The sequence below is a fragment of the Hypanus sabinus genome, chromosome 13 (assembly GCF_030144855.1).
Source record: "Hypanus sabinus isolate sHypSab1 chromosome 13, sHypSab1.hap1, whole genome shotgun sequence".
Classification (NCBI taxonomy): Eukaryota; Metazoa; Chordata; class Chondrichthyes; order Myliobatiformes; family Dasyatidae; genus Hypanus; species Hypanus sabinus.
In genome coordinates, this window is record NC_082718.1 from 109,059,428 (window position 1) to 109,075,536 (window position 16,109).

The following is a 16,109-nucleotide window of genomic DNA, read 5'->3' on the forward strand; positions in this document are numbered from 1 at the left end:
ACCTCAATTATGCCCATTCCTATTTGCCTAGGCACAAGTATTCAAATACCGGAAGAATAAGAGAAAAGGACTACAAGACTAATGTCAGTAAAACAACTAAAGGGTGGCATTTGAGAAGTAGCCTAGTGGAGGTATACACTATAAGAGGAATATTGAATGTTACTTTATCAAGCCACAGATTCAAACTAACAATCTTGTGACTTTTTTAAACATGAAAAGAAGGTCTGTCAGTGACTTTCAGGTATAAACAATTGGGTAATAAATAATAGCTGACTAATGTTGAATTGAACAATTTTTTTAACAAGCCATGTTTATTTCAAATTCCAAAAGGCTTCAAGTTGATATGTTCCAATAATAATTAAAACAACGATGAAGCAATAATGAGACTTCTGGTTCCTGGTGCGATCTGACTGTCTCTTTCAGAGAGCATTGTTGGTTGGGAAATAATTGATCTTAAGGGTTGGAATTTTCTTGGTATCTAGATGTATGAAAAGATTCAGTGCTGCACAAATATCCATTTTACAAGAACTGACTCAGTAATCCTAATGTTCTTGAGCCTCTATTTTAATGATAATACAACAATGCAGTAATTCAATATTACCAATTAATCTCATTGGAAATATGAAATGGATTGTTGTATTAATGTAAATACTGAGGTATTATTTTCTCCTTTAAAGCATAAAGATAAACTGAATGTAAAAAAAATGATCTACTTGATATTGGCCCATTAGGATTTTGAGATTAAATCATTCATTCATCTAATCATTCATGAAGAATTATTTGTTCTGATGCTTTGCGTAATTATTTACAAACTTGCTTATTTACTGCTTTGAATGCAATGCAAGTTAAGGGACTTAGCCTCGGATTCACATTCATAAACAAAATAAAATTATTATTATGTAGATGAGCTTGTGAAAGAGGATTTATTTATGGTGAATGGAATAATGGAATTGAAAAATCTGGACAGAAGCTTAATAATTAAGAATAGTCAGATTAATTTTTCCATCTGAGTCACTGTGAGGCATTAGAATAGCAAGAACCCCGAATCTTTTAAGATCGCATCATACCATTATTAAATTGGTTCTTCAGTATTGCACTTAAGGCTGTAAAGAAGCTTCAGTTTTTCCATTGTTTAATGAATATCTCAATCAAAGCAGCCATTCACTGGATCTTTTAACGTTTGGAGCTCCTAATTACTGTTGCCCTTTGATTCTGAGCCTTGCCAAATATGAATTTATAATCTGACCAGTGGTCACAATGACAGCTAAAGGTTCAGCTTAATCAATTGCGTTGTGATATTAATTTGTTGTCTTAGATTTCCTTCAAGGTAGCTTGAGAGATTTGGGTTTTTAAGCTTTTTTGAACAGACTCGTACTGACAATGTATTGCAGTGACACAGCTAATAGTGTGGTACCTCTGCTTTCTTCATCTCACTGATTTAGTTCTTCAGTGTTAAAGTCTCACTGGTAGTGTTCATCCTGAGATACTTTTGATGCAGGTATCCAGGATTCTGTCTGCACCAGATTTCCCTTTTGTGAGAACACTGCACAACCTTATTAGTTTGCACTCTTAATTGAGTTGTGGAAAGTAGTCTCAAGATATTGCTTTCCTGCTAGTTTCCAATTTGTCTGAAATTTTTTCAAAGGTGATATTGAAACATTAAATAGAGCCACTGGGACCCCAGACTCCCCTTCCCCCTGCACCTCGCTCCAACCCTGGGACTCCATCGTCACCTCTTGATCCTTGAAACCTCCAACTTCTTCCCACCCCACCTTTTCTGAACCCCTCCAACCCTGCCCTCTCCTGTGGTGTCATTCCCCCTCTGATCCCAGCTCTAATCCTTGCCATGTCTTCAACATTCCCTCCAACCATCCCCTCTCTGGGGCAGAACATCTGTCCTCATCAAGGGCCTTACCTTTGTACTCCTTTGCCAGCAGCTCAGTGAGTTCTGCGCCCCCCCCCCCCCATGACACTAAGCTCTTTTTTGATCACCTCTGTCTCCAAGCCCATTTCTTTGGCAAGAATTCCACAGCCCGCGCTGATGACCCCCTTGTCCCATCTGCAACTCTCCTTCTCTTCTTGGACACCCCACCCTGGTTCTGTACCTGATGTGGATCTTTTCATCTCAAATTGCCAACGAGACATCAACTGTCTCGACTTCAGCATTCCTTTCTCTATCTTAAACCTTACCCACTCTCAACGCACTGCCCTCCATTCTCTCCACACTAATGCTAATCTTACCATCAAACCCGCAAACAAAGGAGTAGTGTGGCGGACTGATCTCTACCTTGCTGAGGCCATGTAACACCTCAGTCACCTCCTCATACCTGCACCCCTTGAAGAGGACCCCACTCCAAACCATCAGAAAAATGGCTTTGACACCATCACTGACCTCACCAACTTAAGAGAACTCTCATCCACTGCCACCAAATTCATTGTTCCCTTACCCCATACTGCTTGCTTCTACCTGCTTCCCAAGATTCACGAACCTGACTGTCTGGGTAGGCCCATTGTCTCTGCCTGCTCCTGTGGCACTGAACTTGTGTCCTCATACCTCGACTCCATTCTATCCCCATTTGTTCTGCCCTTTCCCATCTACATCTGTGACATTTCTCCTGCTCTCGATCTCCTCTGTAACTTTCAATTCCCTGGCTCTAACCACCTCATGATTTTCACCATGGATGTCTAGTCCCTATATGATCCAATCCCCCATCAAGAAGGCCTTAAAGCTCTCAGCTTCTCAATGAAAGAACTTATCAATTCCCCTTTACCACCACCCTCCTCCGGTTGGAAGAACTGGTCCTCATCCTCAAGAATTTTTCCTTCAGCTCTTCCCACTTTCTCCAGACTAAAGGGGTAGCCATGAGCACCCACCTATGCTTGCCTTTTCGTTTGCTACATAGAACAGTCCATGTTCCAAGTTTCTTTGATAATGCTCCCCCAACTCTACCTCCACTACATTGATGACTGCATTGGTGCTGCTTCATGCACCCATACCTAGGTTGTAAATTTCATCACCTTTGACACTAACTTCCACCCTTCCTTTTAAATTCAGTTGGTCCATTTCTGACACCTCCCTTCCCTTTCTTGACCTCTCTGTCTCCATCTCTGGAGACAAACTGTCAACTGACATCTTTTTTAAACCTACAGATTCCCGTAATTATGTTGACTATACCTCTTCCCACCCTGTCTCCTGTAAAAATGCTATTCTCTTTTCTCAGTTCTTTTGTCTCCACCACATCTGTTCCCAGGATGCAGCTTTCCTTGCTAGGACATCAGAGATGTCCTCCTCCTCCAAAAAATGAGGTTTCCTTTCCTCCACCATTGATGCTGTCCATTTTCTGAACAAATGCACTCACCCCGTATTCCTGCTGCCCTAACAGTGATAGTTCCTCTTGTCCTTACCTACCTCCCCATGACCTAGCATCCAACACATCATTCTCCACAAGTCCTGCCACCTCTAAAGGGATCTCACCACCAAACATATCTTTACCTCCCCCACACCTCTTTCCACTTTCTGTGAGGATTGCTCCTTCTGTGATTCCCTTGTCCATTCATCTCTCCCCACCAAGTTCCCTCTCAGCATTTATCCTTGCAAGCGGCCAAAGTGCTACAACTGCCCATTCGCATCCTCCCTCTTCTCCATTCAGGACCCCAAACAGTTCTTCCAGGTGAGGCACCACTTCACCTGTGAATCTACTCATGTCACCTAGTGTGTCCAGTGTGCTCCCAATCTGGCCTCTTCTACATTGGCAAGTCCTGTCGTAAACTGGGGGACTGTTTTCTTGTGTGCCTCCAGTTCCATCCACTGAAAGTGGAACTTTCTGGTGGCCAAACGTTTTAATTCCCATTTCCTTTCCCATTCCGAGCCTGCCTCTTGTGCCATGTTGAGGCCATCCTCAGGGTGGAAGAGCAACAACATATATTCCTTCTAGGTAACCTCCAACTTGATTGTATGAATATTGATTTCTCCTTCGGGTAAAAAGAATTCCCTCCCTCTTCCATCTTCTATTCCTCACTCTGGCCTCTTGCCTCTTCTCACCTGCGTATCACCTTCCCTTTCCCCCTGTGGTCCACTCTCCACTCCTATCAGATTCCTTCCTCTTCAGCCCTTTACCTTTCCTATCCTCCTAGTTTCATCTGTCACCTTAAAGCTATCCTTCTTCCCCTCCCCCACCTTTTTATTCTGTCGTTTTCCCCCATCCTTTCCAATCCTGAAGAAGGGTCTCATCCTGAAACATCAACCGTTTATTCATCTCCATAAATGCTGCCTGACCGGCTGATTTCAACCAGCATTTTGTGTGTGTTGCTTTTGATTTCCAACATCTCCAAAGTTTCTCATGTTTACATTAAATAGTGTATTTGATTTTTTAAGCCCTTTTGCTCTTATAAATGTTCTTATGATGTGTACAATCCTAGTACATTCATAGAAAGTCAAGGATATATTTTTTCCCCAACCTTCACCATTTACTCTTAAGTTTGTTTATTGTAGCCAGCTGTAAATGTTGCTGTTCTATCTTGTATTGCAATACAATGCAACCAATAATGAACACTGTAAACCATGTTGTCAATGTCACAAAGTTGGGTATTTCACAGTGGAAATTATGTAATTTGAAAAGTACATATCAATTTTCTTACGTTGATTCAAAGAATGGAATTTTCCAACCCTAAGATGTCTGCAGGTGTGAGGTATCGATGATAAACTAATAAACTCCTGTTATATTTATTCTGGAATCGATAAAGATGTGTTGGAATAATTAGTGGAAAGATTTGTTTTCTAAGTGGTTTGCTGGGCTTTTTTATAGAGTGATGCATGTCTGCTTGGCTGCTTCCTTTGACTAACAGGAATATTATATGATATGCATATGATTCCACATCAGGTCACCAACTGAAATTACATCCTATTCACTGAATATGCCCAGTTATTGTGCTTATTTTAGCTCAATCACTTATAATTTGAAGGCTGCAGAAATGAAGTATCTTCCAGTAAATGCTTACTGGTTGACTCTTAAACGTTACTTGAAGCTATTAACTTTTTTAAAACCTAGGCCACAGTACATCAATATTCTCTTTGGAAGTGGTTGTCTATCCTTGCATTTAAGATTGATTTCCTTTTGTATGAAATCCTCCTCCAAATGTTGGTATGTTTCCATAAATTTCTATTTCTGCTGAACTCCAAAGGACATTGATGGTTTATTGAATTTTGTTGTGGTAACATAATTATAATTAGATGCTTGTAAGTCAGCACTTTGAAATCATTGTAATCCTGTCCTTACACCTGAGCCCAGAAAAATAGAAAATTGATATTCTGGTCCCTGTTTTAAAATCTAGCAATAAATTTTACTTCTTGTGCTTTATAGATAATATCCTAAGCATTGATCTCCACTGTTCAGATTCAAATGCTGTACATGGGTCCCTGGATCTCACCGACCTGGGGGTCACCAGTTCTTCTTACCATGAGGATCACTGATGTTCATCCTCTGTGACTGCTGGCCCAACCTGACGCTCACGATTGCTTGTACTTGACTGCAGAATGCTCCAACCTGGACTCAGACCACCTGCTTTTGCCTCTGACTTTACTTACTGCCCCGACCTCTAACTCCCCCTCATTCCTGTTCCTAAATCCTAGCAATAGACAATAGATAGTAGGTGCAGCACCACCATTCACTGTGATCATGGCTGATCATACACAATCAGTACCCCGTTCCTGCCCTCTCCCCATGTCCCTTGACCCCACTATCTATAAGAGCTCTATCTAACTCTCTCTTGAAAGCATCCAGAGACTTGGCCTCCACTGCCTTCTGGGGCAGAGCATTCCACATATCCACCACTCTCTGGGTGAAAAAGTTTTTCTGCATCTCTGTTCTAAATGGCCTGCCTGTTATTCTTAAACTGTGGCCTCTAATTCTGGACTCGCCCATCAGCGGGAACATGCTTCCTGCCTCCAGTATGTCCTATCCCTTAATAATCTTATATGTTTCAATCAGATCCCCTCTCATCCTTCTAAATTCCAGTGTGTGCAAGCCCAGTTGCTCCAATCTTTCAAAATATGACAGTCCCGCCATTCCGGGAATTAACCTTGTGAACCTACGCTGCACTCCCTCAATAGCAAGAATGTCCTTCCTCAAATTTGGAGACCAAAACTGCACACAATATTCCAGGTGGGGTCTCACCAGGGCCCTGTACAGCTGCAGAAGGACCTCTATACTCCTATACTCAATTCCTGTTGTTATAAAGGCCAGCATGCCATTAGCTTTCTGCACTGCCTGCTATACCTGCATGCTTGCTTTCGTTGACTGATGTACAAGAACACCTAGATCTCGTTGTACTTCCGCTTTTCCTAACTTGACTCCATTTAGATAATAATCTGCCTTCATGTTCTTGCCACCAAAGTGGATAACCTCACATTTATCCACATTAAACTGCATCTGCCATACATTCGCCCACTCACCTAGCCTGTCCAGGTCACCCTGCATTCTCATAACATCCTCCTTGCATTTCACACTACCGCCCAGCTTTGTGTCATCGGCAAATTTGCTATATGTTACTTTTAATCCCTTCATCTAAATCATTAATGTATATTGTAAACAGCTGCGGTCCCAGCACCGAACCTTGCGGTACCCCATTGGTCACAGCCTGCCGTTCCGAAAAGGACCCGTTAATTGCTACTCTTTGTTTCCTGTCAGCCAGCCAATTTTCAATCCATGTCAGTACTCTGCCCCCAATACCATGTGCCCTAATTTTGCTCACTAATCTCCTATGTGGGACTTTATCAAAGGCTTTCTGAAAGTCCAGGTACACTACATCCACTGGCTCTCCTTTGTCCATTTTCATAGTTACATCCTCAAAAAATTCCAGAAGATTAGTCAAGCATGATTTCCCTTTCATAAATCCATGCTGACTCAGACTGATCCTTCTACTGCTATCCAAATGTGTCATTATTTCCTCTTTTATAATTGACTCCGGCATCTTTCCCACCTCTGACGTCAGGCTAACCGGTCTACAATTCCCTGTTTTCTCTCTCCCTCCTTCCTTGAAAAGTGGGACAACATTAGCCACCCTCCAATCCGCAGGAACTGTTCCTGAATCTATAGAACATTGGAAAATGATTACCAATGCGTCCACGATTTCTAGACCCACCTCTTTAAGTACCCTGGGATGCAGATCATCAGGTCCTGTGGACTTATCAGCCTTCAGACTCAACAGTCTATCCAACACCGTTTCTTGCCTAATATAAATTTCCTTCAGTTCATCCATTACCCTAGTTCCTTTGGCCACTATTACATCTGGGAGATCGTTTGTGTCTTCCCTCGTGAAGACAGATCCAAAGTACCTGTTCAACTCATCCGCCATTTCCTTGTTCCCCATAATAAATTCACCGGTTTCTGTCTTCAATGGCCTAATTTTGGTCTTAACTATTTTTTTGCTATTCACATACCTAAAGTAGCTTTTACTATCCTCCTTCATATTCTTGGCTAGTTTACCTTCGTACCTCATTTTTTTCTCGGCATATTGCCTTTTTTGTTATCTTCTGTTGCTCTTTAAAAGCTTCTCAGTCCTCCAGTTTCCCGCTCATCTTTGCTATTTTATACTTATTCTCTTTTATTTTTATACTGTCCTTTACTTTCCTCGTCAGCCACAGCCGCCCCTTACTCCCCTTAGGATCTTTCTTCCTCTTTGGAATGAACCGATCCTGCACCTTCTGCATTATTCCCAGAAATACCTGCCATTGTTGTTCCACTGTCTTCCCTGCTAGGGTATTGTTCCATTGAACTTTGGCCAGCTCCTCCCTCAAAGCTCCATAGTTCCCTTTGTTCAACTGTAATACTGACACATCGGACTTTCCCTTCTCCTTCTCAAATTGTAGGTTAAAACATATCATATTATGGTCACTACCTCCTAATGGTTCCTTTACCTTGGGGTCCCTGATCAAATCCTAGCTTGACCCTAACTTCCTGCGTTGTCTCCATAACCGTCCCAATGGACCAAAAATAAAACTCACTCTGAGCAAGGCTTTGATGAACATTCTCAGCTATAGTTGTACACATCAAGGTAAATTTCTTGAGGAATTGGAAAAACAATAGGAAATAATGTTTGACTTGTAGTTCTATAACTGACATCTGCTGAAAATTCTTCTTTATTCATTTAAAAGTCTTGTATAGTTGGACTGAAATCTCCACTTGCAGCATAAGTTTTCATATATTAATTCCATGTAACACCCACAGTGGCCATTTTGAATTAACTTGCATCTAACCTCTAATCATTATTTTAGCCACTACAAAGAAACTATTTCCTTAAGTGAGGTGAGCAGGGGTGAATCCTCTCCAGTAAACCTTAAGCTGTATATTAAATTCAGACACCTGAATGAAATATTGTAGAATTTAAATATGTGAAAATGATTTATGCTATATTATTGGATAAGCCAACTAGATTTTGATCACCTTGAGTTTGAATAGAAAGACTTTTTGTTTTATATTTGCTTTTTTAAAATCCAAGCACAAATTGAGACAAAGGTTTTAAATAATGCTACTTTTGGCTCAGCACATTTTATTAGAAATAAGCTGTCAGAACCCAACATGTTATAGTGTATTTTATTACTATGTTGCAAAATGCATTAACCCAAACTGAGGTGATGGAGAGATAACTGTATGACTCTCTAGTATAATGTAAATATCCTGAAAAAGAAATACCAATAATTTGTTTTTGGAAATTGATGCATACAGAGATTTTCTATTAGTTTATGCAGTAGGCAGAGTTTATGATGTGTTAGACTGCAGGTGTTTTTCTGAAGAAGAAGATTTGAAGGGTTAGAATGCCTAATTCTGTGCTTTTATGGAATCTGTGGTCTTGGGAAAATTGTACATAAATATTTTGCATGTGAATGTAGATAATTCCTGCAACACACCACAAAATGCAGGGGGAGCTCAGCTGGTCAGGCAGCATCTTATAGGGAGAAGCACTGACGACATTTCGGGCCGAGACCCTTCGTCAGGACTAGAATATTGTAAAGAGTTCAGTTGACGTTTAGGGCTGAGACATCAACTGTACTCTTTTCCATAGATGCTGCCTGGTCTGCTGAATTCCTCTAGCATTTTGTGTGTGTTGCTTGGATTTCCGGTATCTTAGATTTTCTCTTGTTTGTGTGGATAATTCCTGCTGAGATTCTGGCTTTTTCTAGGGAATGATGGTCACTTCATTACTTGGTTATTTTGTTTCTAGTTTGCTGCTACTTAACAGTGAATCATCAAGGAGTTAGTAGTCAGGTTCATTGGGTTGCTTCCTGGGATAAACAGTTTGCCTTGTACTTCAGAAAAGAATTTGCAGGTGATGGTGTTGTTGTGTGCTAGTTGTCCTTGTAGCTGGAGTTCATGGTTTTAGGAAGTTCTGTCAGAGTAGGACTGGTGATTTTACAGGAGTATTTTTTATAAACAGTACACTAGAGTACACTACTTCTGAACACTAGATGGAATGAACAAACATCCAGTAAAAGCTGGTGGTTGGGCCACCTGTCAATCAGGCAATTTTGATTTGGATGGTATTAACTGGAGTGTGATGGAGGCACTTGAGCTTTATGGAGGAGTCCTTATTTTTGTACGTGCAGAGTATTCCATCAACTTCAGGATTTGTTGCTTCTAGACTGCAACAATTTGTGGAGTTTGGAGATGCAAACTGCTCATTTATTTGATGGTGGGGAAATTGGAATGGTGTCACTATTGAATATTGCAGGTGGATTGTTTCTTTGGACAATTCCTTGTTGGAATTCTAGTTTGCTTGCACTTGTGTGCCACAGATGTTTAATATCAACCAACAACCCAAACTTATTGATCAGGCTTTTCTATACAAATTGCTTATATAAATTCCTTCATTTTCTGAACTGAATGTTCTGCAGCCATCGGTGAATGTTCCAAGTATTGACTTGTGAGAGAGGGAAAGGGGCCATTAATGAAACAGGTGAAGTTGGTTGTGCCCAGATCATGGCTCTGAAGGGCTTTACCAGTGACACCCAAGGTCTGAGATGATTAGCCTCTATCAGTCAAGAGTGATGCCGGTAGAAGGTTCAATGCCAGATTCTGTGCCTGATTTCAGTTTTGCTTGGGTCCCCTTGAAACCACATTTGTTAAAAACACTCTTAATTATTGATGGCAGTTTCTCCCACCTGACCTTTTTGGATCATGTCTCTTATCCATGATTGCAACAAGACTGAAGTATAGTCTGGAGCTGAGTGTAATCCTGGCAGAATCCAACATCACTGAGCAAGTGATATTTGATGGTAATGTTCACAAAACCCTCCATCTCTGTGTTAATTGAGAATGGACCATCAAAGTAGTACTTGTCCAGATGAGATTTTTGATTTTCTTTTGTAAACAAAATGCACCTGCCCTATTTTCCACATTAGTAAACAAAACAGAAAATTCTGGAAACACTCAACAGGTCAGACGGGACTAATGTTTCAGTCTAACCCATTGTGCTTTCCATCCTTTTCAGTCATCATTTCACATTTACAGCATTGGCAATTTTTTTTTATTTTCAAGTTTACACCTTTTTAGGTAAGTGCCTTTGTTGTATCTGTTATGGTATTGTTTGGCAAGAGGCTTGGCCGTTTGTTTGGCATTGTTGCCAAAAGGTTGCAAGGCTCCATAAATTTATTATATCCATTTCTCAAAGTCATAGAGCAAATTGAATTGGCTAAAGATTGTTAAGCTCACATTTATTTATTAAGGCCTTCTGTGGAAGGCTGAAATACGTAGATTAGGCATTTGTTACACCTAGGTGAAGATAGTTTGTAAGTAAACATTCTCACATTTATTTATTTGTAATTTGTGAACATTTGAAGTATATTGTTCTTTCTGTTTTTGGTTTCTCTCACACCCTTGCTATTGGAAAATGCCTCTTTCAATCAGATTCCACTCACCTTTTGATTGCCATCCTGTCTTTATTTTGAATTTTGGTAGCTGGGAATGTATTCCTCTAGCCCAGAGAATTGCCATATGAATGGTTTAAGGTCCATATGCCAAATCAATCATCTTGTAAGGCAATACTTGGGGCCAGGGATGGCTTGTTTCCATTCCAGTTCTGTGGGTCGTAAGATACCTGATGAGATCAACATGTGCCCCACAGACTTTGTGTTAGGTAGGTTAGAAGAAGCTTGACATGTTTGTTAAATAAAGTGGGTTATAGTGTTTTGCGTCTCATGAAACTTCTGTAGATTTGCAGTGCCATATTGCACATTGAAAGGCCTAGATAGAGTGAATGTGGAGAGGGTGTTTCCTATGGTGAAGGAATCAAGGACCAGAGGGCACAGCCTCAGAATAGAGGGGTGCAACTTTAGAACAAAGATGAAAGGGAATTTCTTTAGTCTGAGGGTGATGAATCTGTGGAACTTGTTGCCACAGGCAACTGTGGAGGCCAGGTCTTTGGGTGTATTTAAGACTTGAGGTTGATAAGTTCTTGATTAGGCAGAGCATGATAGGTAATGGGGAGAAGATAGGAGAATGGGGTTGAGAGGGAAATGGATCCGCCATGATGAAATAGTAGAGCAGACCCGATGGTCTAAATGGCCTAATTGTGCTCCTATGTCTTATGGTCTTGTGTTCCTTCTCCATTTTTAGCAATTCCCATGAATTAGTGAGGATGTTTTATTTTTACTCTCACTAACCACTGTGGAGTGGGGGAGAAAAATTATCTTCCCAATTTCTTTCCTATTTCTCCTCACTCTGTCCCTCAAAGAGGTGCAAGTAGCACTATTCATGTTAAATAATTATGATTGATGTGTTAATATATAATTCTGAATTGGAGACTAAACCAAATTCCAAGTTAGCCAGGGGAAAAAAATTACATCCATATTCAAAGCAAGCTTTAGCTTTTGCTTAAAGTCCATACATGGCTGCATCCTTGTTTAATTTGTATTTATCTTCAGAGCCACAAAATTAAAACAAGTTTTTCCAATTAATAAGTAGAAATATAAATGGTTTGTTCAACATCAATTGATGCAAATATTTAAATAGCTTTGCTTTAAAACTGAATGAATTACAGAAGCTTGCTTTAACATGGTGTTCTGATAAAAAAAGAAATTGAAGGCAATTTAGAAGAATAACTGAGGATTTGAAGGATGACTCAAAGCTGAAGATCTAAGTGATTGGTTATAAATAGTCTTCCACACACAGGAAGAAAAAGTGAGGGGTTTTGGAAAAGCCCTCTGGCTGTAGAGCTGTAGTAGCTAAATCTTCTACCTGCATTGGTGGACTGGAGGTGACATAGATGACAGAAATATGAGATCATGGATGGATTTGAATTTAAATTTGAGTCTTCTCCCCCCCCCCCCCCCCACACACACCTCTCCAAGTAGTGTGAACAATACTATATTTGTTGCCTATTCCAAGTTGACAACATTTTAATACTGTTTGGTTTAAAAATGCCAATGGTTATGAGTGAACTATTGCAAAGTGAAGATGCTTGTAGGAAAAATTCACTTTCCTGACTAACACGTTAACAAGTTTGTTGCACAAGACATACTCGCAATGTTCTTAGTAATTTGTCTGTGAAACCATTTGAGATATAGTGAGTGCTGCTTCATAATGTGACTTAACTTTAAGATCAATTAACTGTTAGTCTGAGATCAAAGCTATTGCATCTGTTAGATAACCTGAGCCAGTGATGGGAATGCGGTGACTGATTTGGGTCAATTTGTGAGTTATGGATTAGAAAGCTGAAATGGGACGGCTGGATTAAATGGCTTAGTTCTGAGTTTGTGTTTTGTTTTTCAAGGATGCAGGGAATAATAAAAGACTTTAAAAAATGCAGTGAGTACCTTTAGGGACAGATGGGCTGACTGGGTATTGGTTCCTCTTTCTTTTAATTAAATCCTACTCCTTCTGTTGCAAAACTCCAGTATAATACCTAATAAAATTTACAGAGGTATTTTTAGAATGATTAGTTGCAGTTGTACAGTAATAATAAAGTTGATGTAAGGTGTTTGCTGATTAGTGTACAAATGTGAAGATTAATGAAAAATCTCATACTAGAGGAAAACTGTCAAGTTAATTATTGTAATTTAGATTTCAGGAATTTAAACACCAGTTTCATATTGTTTGCTTCTTGATGTGGGAACAACTGATGCAGTTCTAAGAACGATAATTTCATGAACGCTTTTTAGATTTCAGACCTATATTACCAGCCAAGTGGCTGTCCATGTCCTTTTTTTAAAATGATCATGTGGGTTGATTCTTGAGCCGTCCCCGTGGATTCCTGTTGTATGATTTTGCTGGTACCTGTTGTTGGAATACATGCTCTTGTTACCTGCTGATTTACAAATTCCTGCAATCCGTTTTCCCATCTTGGCTGTGAATTCACATGCTTCTGGCAGTGCGTCAGATCTGGCTTGCTTTACGCTGTAGTTTCCACGCTGTAGGCAATAGCAAGGGGGGCATAATTAAGCTGCCAATAGTTGGCTTTCACACTTCTTTTTATTTTATTTGTGTTGCTAAAAACTGCTTTTTCAAAAAACAATCATTGAAAGTTGCTGGTGTTCCTCTGAGATGGAGGTTTTAATATCTTCCTTAGTCTTAGCAAGTTATGGGAATCCAGATTATATTCACATACAAGCTCATATTCACCAATTTGTTTAATTAGCACAGCACAGTGATGTCAAGATTATGTGGCTTCTTATCAGAAGTAAAATATTTCAAGTTGAAAGAAAAATTTTGGTGAATCTGATTGGGCTGATTGTTTCTAACCTGGTAATTGAAGTCATTTTCCAATGAGCAAAAATGACTTTGTTTTGGACTAAACTTTGAACCTCTCTTCACTCTTCATGTTAAGCAATTGGTTGATGAATCAACTCTAAAAACTGTGCAGAGAGCCATGTCTTTATATTATCACACTCTGTGATTTGACCTTTGAATGTAGCTTTAAGCGAAATGAAGTTAGTATCCTTTTCTCTCACAGAATTTTTCTATATATCTTACTAAATCTTTTTTTAGAATCCAGTGTGCTATAAAAGTAAATTTGATTTATTTCAGCAAGTTATGAATTTTCTGCATACAGAAGCCTGATCTGGATATGATTTTCTCTAAATTCATTTGCAATTCTGAGAAAGATGCATTCTCCTCCTGCCTGGATTATCTCAAGTAGCAAGCATGGACTTTGGGCCACACAGAGTGACAGCATTAAGCCTCACCCTGCCAATCCTTTATGCTGAGCTCTTCACTTGAAGGTGCAGTAGTCACAATGAGTACACTCCATTTTCCATCTTCCAGGTAGTCTGGGAGGGTAACGAACAAAGTGATGGAGGAATTCAGCAGGTCAGACAGCGTCTATGGAGGAAAATGGATGGACAACATGTTGGGTGGACCCCTCATCTGGACTGCCTTTTTTTTCCCCTTTTTGGCATCATTTCTATTGGACTTAATCAAAATTACCGATAGACTCTAGGCAGGAGAGGATCAAATAGGTATCATTTTGATCAGGTTTTTACCTTGGAGGAACACTAGCACAGGACATGTTATCTTTTCTAGAGAGTGTGATACTTTTAAATTCCAAATTGTCCTGATTACAAAACTGACTGCTATCTTTTCTTCCCCTCCCACCACTATCCTTTTTCTTCGTAGTGAGAAATAAATCCAACACTGCCATCAGTGGCTCACAGACACAGACAGAGCGAAGCACCACCCGCGAAGGATGCAGCCAGCGTATGCCGCGCCAGCCGAGTGCTACAAGAGTCCCCAAGGGCAACAGTACTGGGAAAACTACTGCAAGTGGCAGCAGTGCACACACAACATCTAGCCAGTAGACTGATAGATGTCTAGTACCTTACAAATATGCCTGTGTCATTGGGTAGAGGTAATTTAAAGCAGGGGTACTGTCCTTGTATATTGTTTTGCTTCTTGTAAGTATATAGAGCGCATGACATTCTATTTATTTTGAGTTTTTAAATAGCTTGTGTAAAGTCCATCCTGCAGATCTGGACCCAGAAATAAAGGGTGATGCATAATCTGCAAAGAGTGAGATAGAATTTGAATAGTCAGTTTTGATATGTGTGACGTCCCTGATGTTTTGAAACTTGTAAGTTAAAACCATCTTGTATTCACTTATTTTAAAACAATACCAATGTTGAAATTGTAAACCTCAATGACAATAAAAATTAAAGATGTGCATTTAAAATTTAGTGATAAAATCAATAAAAGAGCAATGTCCATTTTTTTTAAGAAAACATAGACTGTCTGTTGTTTCAATTAAAGCAGTCCCAGATCCTTGGGAAGAAAAGCTTTGAAAATTCTTGACACTGAAAAATTTCATGAAATATTCATTTCTAGGGAACCATTTCCCCTTTGTACCATTAACAAAGCCAAAGTAAAATCCCACCAGAAACCACGTCAAAACACTCCACAATGATGGCTTCCAGATAAGTATGTTTCATTATTTTTTCTGTGTATACTCTCACTGTATATAATGGATACAATAATGTCCTTCCTAAAGATTACCATCCAGTATCCATGTCTTTCCATCAACTCCAACAAACCTGGGTTCTTTGAACAGTGACCATCAATACTGAGATACCTTTTTATACTGTACATAACTCTAGGACTTTATTACATTACTTTATCTTAGAATTCTTGAAAGGTAACAGCAGTCTAAAAGGTAGCATCAAGTCTTATTAGCCAGTCCACTGCACCTGCATGTTTAATCCAGGGAGGATTAGAAAGGTACTCTTAATAATTCTACATTAATAAACTTAAACTGCTTAAAAGGGATATAATTCCTAAGCCAATCACTTGAAATACTTTTACTTTTAAAATGTGCAATCCTAATATGTTAATATAAACACCCTATCGTGCCAATTACTAATGTTGGTAAGGAAATTATATTTTGTTACAAACACCTCAGATTTCTTGACATCATCTGCTTCTGCATTGAACATTTCAGATTATCATACTTAGTAATGGTATCATTCAAATGTTCAAAAGCACACAATGGCCACCTTGAAGCTTTAATAGCTTCCTAATAGTTGCAGTTGGACTTTGAACTTTCTATCCAAGTAAACTAGTTTCCCTGTCTCTACTTTCAGGTATAAAATTAATGTTAATGTTGATGGACAAGTGCAGAATTCTTTT

General features: G+C 39.5%; 1 protein-coding gene across 1 annotated transcript in view; it reads left to right on the top strand.

Moving 5' to 3' along the window:
* Nucleotides 1-15,215, top strand: part of mzt2b (mitotic spindle organizing protein 2B) — a 37,847-nt gene extending 22,632 nt beyond the window's left edge. Inside the window, exon 4 of the mRNA XM_059988437.1 lies at nucleotides 14,607-15,215. Coding sequence (XP_059844420.1) covers nucleotides 14,607-14,788 — 182 coding nt within the window. The 3' untranslated portion in view covers nucleotides 14,789-15,215. The remainder of the gene's footprint in view (nucleotides 1-14,606) is intronic.
* The last annotated feature ends 894 nt before the right edge of the window (nucleotides 15,216-16,109 follow it).